General features: G+C 40.1%; 1 protein-coding gene across 1 annotated transcript; it reads left to right on the top strand.

Moving 5' to 3' along the window:
- The first annotated feature begins 424 nt into the window (after positions 1-424).
- On the top strand, positions 425-718 carry CTXN3 (cortexin 3). Its single transcript, XM_075488369.1, has one exon. It carries the CDS (start codon positions 425-427, stop codon positions 716-718), a length of 294 nt encoding a protein of 97 aa, XP_075344484.1.
- Positions 719-1,443: the final 725 nt, after the last annotated feature.

Genomic DNA, 1,443 nt, shown 5'->3' with positions numbered 1-1,443 from the left:
AACTGCAGTTCGTCTGTCCTGCAGCAAGGCATGCAATTTGCCACTTCTGTGGGCTACCCACTGGAGCAGTGTGATTAAACCCCTTGCTTTCACCCTTGCAGGAAAGAAATGTTTTACCCCAGTCCAAATGATATGGTAGGCAGGGAGACATTACTGCCAGCTCAGGGTCTAGTGACATTTAATATCGGTGGCTGGATTCTGCACTGCCAACAGAACGGTACAGGGTTTCTAACAGGTCTCATGTATGACACAGAAGCAAGCAGACCTGCTGTCAAGTTCTTTTCCATCTCATTTTTCTCCATTAGGAGAAAGTTGTATTGAAGTAAACAAACAAAAGGGCTATTCACAGTTAACATTGCTTCCCCCTTGCCCTGCAGATAGCAAAGTGCATCTAAATGGCTTCTACTCTGACCTCAGCAAACTGATGATGAAAAGAAGGCAACTGTGGGATTATTCGTTTCAGCTTCCCTGGATGATGGATGGAGAGATATTCACTGCCACTTTGGTGCCATCTGGGAACATGACACCAAATTCTAGCATGACTCTGGAACAGAAAACAACATTTGCCTTTGTGATTTTATTATTTGTTTTCTTGGGAATCCTCATTGTTCGCTGCTTCCGAATTCTCCTTGACCCCTACCGGAGTATGCCAACCTCAACCTGGGCTGATGGACTTGATGGACTAGAGAAAGGCCAGTTTGACTATGCTCTTGCTTAGAGACTGAGAATTATGGAGGCTTATTTAGCACTCCGATAAAGAAAAATCCTGGAATGTCTCTTTGTTTTCTTTCTGGTTTACATTTTTTCAAATATTGTAGGAGTTGCACATACATATATACATGGAATGAATTTGATTTTAATTAAATACCAAAGCAAGTTAAATCTTTGAAAGTAGATTAGTGAATCTCCTCATCAGGAGAAAGATAAAGGTTGCATTAGCAGAACTTTTCTTCAGAATGCATTGGAACAATATGTAGTGTATGGGATCTCTTATAACCAGCTAAGAGATAGCAGAGCACATCTTCTGTTGTGTAGCCACTAACAAGAGTCTGTGGAGGAAGGTGTCTCGCAAATGAGATAAGAATGTGCTTTTATGACCTGTATATAGTAAATCAGCTTTTCAAGCTCCACAAGAGTCTTCTTACTCTATCTCCCATGCTCTGAAGACAAGTGAGGAAGTTTCCCATACCATGAGATAAGATTGAAAGAGAGAAACTTCAGGAGAAAAAAATTCCTCCATGTTTTCCCAGGTATTCAATAAGATGCCCTTTCTCAGCATTAAGCAGTGATTAAGCTACTTAGTACTAACAAATCACTGACGATAATCTTTGTTGTGAAAAAGATATGTAACGAGTTTGGCCTGTCTTTGTCTTTTTGTGCCAAAACTGATTTCTAATAAGACAGATTTTTTGCATTGTTCTTACAACAGCTTATGCAAACAAA

Source organism: Mycteria americana, chromosome Z (assembly GCF_035582795.1).
Source record: "Mycteria americana isolate JAX WOST 10 ecotype Jacksonville Zoo and Gardens chromosome Z, USCA_MyAme_1.0, whole genome shotgun sequence".
NCBI classification, from domain to species: domain Eukaryota; kingdom Metazoa; phylum Chordata; class Aves; order Ciconiiformes; family Ciconiidae; genus Mycteria; species Mycteria americana.
The sequence above is the reverse complement of the archived record's forward strand: the minus strand, read 5'-3'. Positions and strand labels throughout refer to the sequence as shown.